Source organism: Buceros rhinoceros, unplaced genomic scaffold (assembly GCF_000710305.1).
Source record: "Buceros rhinoceros silvestris isolate BGI_N320 unplaced genomic scaffold, ASM71030v1 scaffold19289, whole genome shotgun sequence".
Taxonomy (NCBI): Eukaryota; Metazoa; Chordata; class Aves; order Bucerotiformes; family Bucerotidae; genus Buceros; species Buceros rhinoceros.
The window spans coordinates 5616-8103 of NW_010433505.1; the positions used below are offsets into that span (position 1 = coordinate 5616).

The following is a 2488-nucleotide window of genomic DNA, read 5'->3' on the forward strand; positions in this document are numbered from 1 at the left end:
CGCGGGAAGCATGGCAAGTCACAGCTGCCAGATCTCCTGGCTTCAAGTCCTTGTTGGGCTCCAGGTTCACACTGGGCTTGGAGTAGGGAGCTGCAAGAGAAAGGACAGCTGACGTGACACAATGGAGAAGACCACAGGATCAGGAGCAACCCAGTGAGGCTGGGCAAGCCCCAGGACAGACTCTTTCAGCTGTTAAGGCCAACCAGCTGAAGCCTCCCCAGCTCTGGTTCATTTTTGGCCATGCTTCCAGGTGGCCTCTCAACTGAGAGTCTCTCCATCATGACAGAAAAGGGACCACAACCACCACCAGCAATTTTGGTTAGATGCACCTGGGTGGCCTCTAAGAGAGACCTGACTTCATGGGGAGACCACAGCAAGGGTGGAGAGAGAAAGAGATTCCACAGAGGAGCAAAGCATGACGGAGAACCCTTCTCTTTGGAGAAGCACACAAGGACATCCCAACTCTCCATCTCTCACCTGCCACCTGCAACATCACAGCCGCGCTGTTGTAGTCCTGGACCCGGACGAAGCAGGTGAAGCTGCCCTCATCTGAGATCTCCACACGTCGGAGAAGCAGCGAGACATTGCCCTGGGCCAGCTGGTCATAGAAGAGAGCCGTACGGTTGGCATAGCCCCTACCCTGGTCCGCCAGCTGGTCCCGGCCACCGGAGAAACTGTGGACCGAGCGCTGGGTATCTGTCAAATGCCAGATAAGGGTCAGGTCGTCAAGGCTGAAGTTGGCCTCAGGGGAGAAGGAGCAGCACAGGGTGGCGTCTTGGCCAAAAAGAGCCACTATGGGCTCATCTGGGACATGGATATCCATGGCACCTGCAGGAGGGCGGCAAGGGCAAAAGCACGTGGTGGTGAGACCCTGCAGAAGCACCACCATCTGCATAACATCACAGCAAACTGAGGGATGCCCATGGGAGATGACATCTCAGGACCTTCCCCAGCACCAACCCTCAGCCAAGCCCCCCCTGCCACATCCAGCTCCTAACCTGAGCACTGCTGCCCTCAGCTGCCAGCTGCGGCCATGAGCACCCAAAACTGCACCCACCAAGGACACGCAGCCCAGTTTCTCCCCACAGGGAGAGAAGGCGGATGGGTGACAGCAGAGGGGACACAGTCCCCAGGACAAGCCAGCTCCGGGCTGCCAGGCACTAGATGGCACCAGTGATCCAGCACAGTGCCAATCTCATCCCAGTGCCACAGCACGATGCCAACCACCTTGTGGAGCCATGGCACGATGCCAGCCCTGCTGGGGCTGCTGGACCCTCAGAGCTGGTCCTGGGGTGCCCATTGGCAGCAACTGTCCCCAAGAGCAAACCCGGGGCACCATTAGCGCCATTCCTTCATCAATTACCCTCCAACCCCGAAACGAGTAGAGAAGGGGGAAAGGACTAAGGATTTGGTTTATATTCTGACCTCAGCACCATTGAAGGACACAGCAAAGCTGTTACCCGCAGGACACTCTGTACCCCGGGGACAAGGGCGGCAGTTAGAAGCTAAATTTTAAGCAAGAAGTTGAGCAGGGAGGATGAGGAGCTGCAGAAAGGAGCTGGGCTGAAGGAGATCTGCCAGGGGCCACAGATGGGCAGACAGGCAGGAGCAGGGTGCTCGGGCAGCCTGCCTGGCTCTTGGCAGACTCCAGAGCGTCACGTCTCCCTCCCGCTAATAATAAACGCCAGCAGGTTTCAGGAACGTTTCCCGGCCTGCTCGGAACCGCTGCTGAGCATCCCCAAAGGATTCAGCCCAACGGCTCTCCCAGGTTGAGGCGCTGCCACCTGGGGGGTGGCCAGGAGCTGCAGCACACGGGGACAGACTCTCGGAAGGATTTAGTCCTGCCATGGCTTTGCCATTCAGCTGTAGCACGCGGGAGGTGGTGTTCCCTGCCACGAGGGTGGCCCGCAGGCCCCAGAAGCCATCGCACCCACGCAGCGATGCCCTCAGCAGCTGGAGGACCACGAAACCAGCAGAAAGATGCTGCCACACCACTGGAACCGCAGGTCAAAGCCAGCTTTGTTGGGAGGAATGTAGCATTCGGGACATCTCCTTCGGGGTGGTGACCACTCACAAACCATCATCCCAGCCCTGCTCACCTGCCAGGCTGAGTGCCAGCGCTCCCAGGGCAAGCAGCGGGCAGAGCATCCTCAGCACGCGCAAAGCCTGGGTAAGAAAGCAGAAGCGAGCCCGACCCTGGACGTCCTTCTTGCAGGGAGTCTTCTCTCTCGCAGCAAGCGCTGGGGAAAAATGGAAGAAAACACTGAAATGGTGCCGGGAACGAGGGGCGGAGAGGAGAGGGCAGGAGACTGGCATCCCCCAAGCATCAGGATCCTTCGTCAGCTGCAGCAACTGGAGCACCCACCCGGGTAAAACACAGGAGAGGGTTTGTCTGCAGCCTGGCACTGGCCAAGAGACTGGTGCATCGGGGAGGTGAGGGACCCAGAGGCAGCTCTTGCGCTGGAGGAGCTGGCCAGTGTCTGGGGAA

The 2488-nt window shown here is 59.0% G+C and overlaps 1 protein-coding gene across 1 annotated transcript in view; it reads right to left on the reverse strand.

Moving 5' to 3' along the window:
• CD276 (CD276 molecule) overlaps positions 1-2240 on the reverse strand; it is a gene marked incomplete at both ends in the record, with an annotated part of 5792 nt that extends 3552 nt beyond the window's left edge. The window contains 3 exons of the mRNA XM_010144143.1: positions 24-90; positions 478-828; positions 2100-2240. Of these exons, the coding sequence (XP_010142445.1) occupies positions 24-90; positions 478-828; positions 2100-2240 (559 nt within the window). The remainder of the gene's footprint in view (positions 1-23; positions 91-477; positions 829-2099) is intronic.
• Positions 2241-2488: the final 248 nt, after the last annotated feature.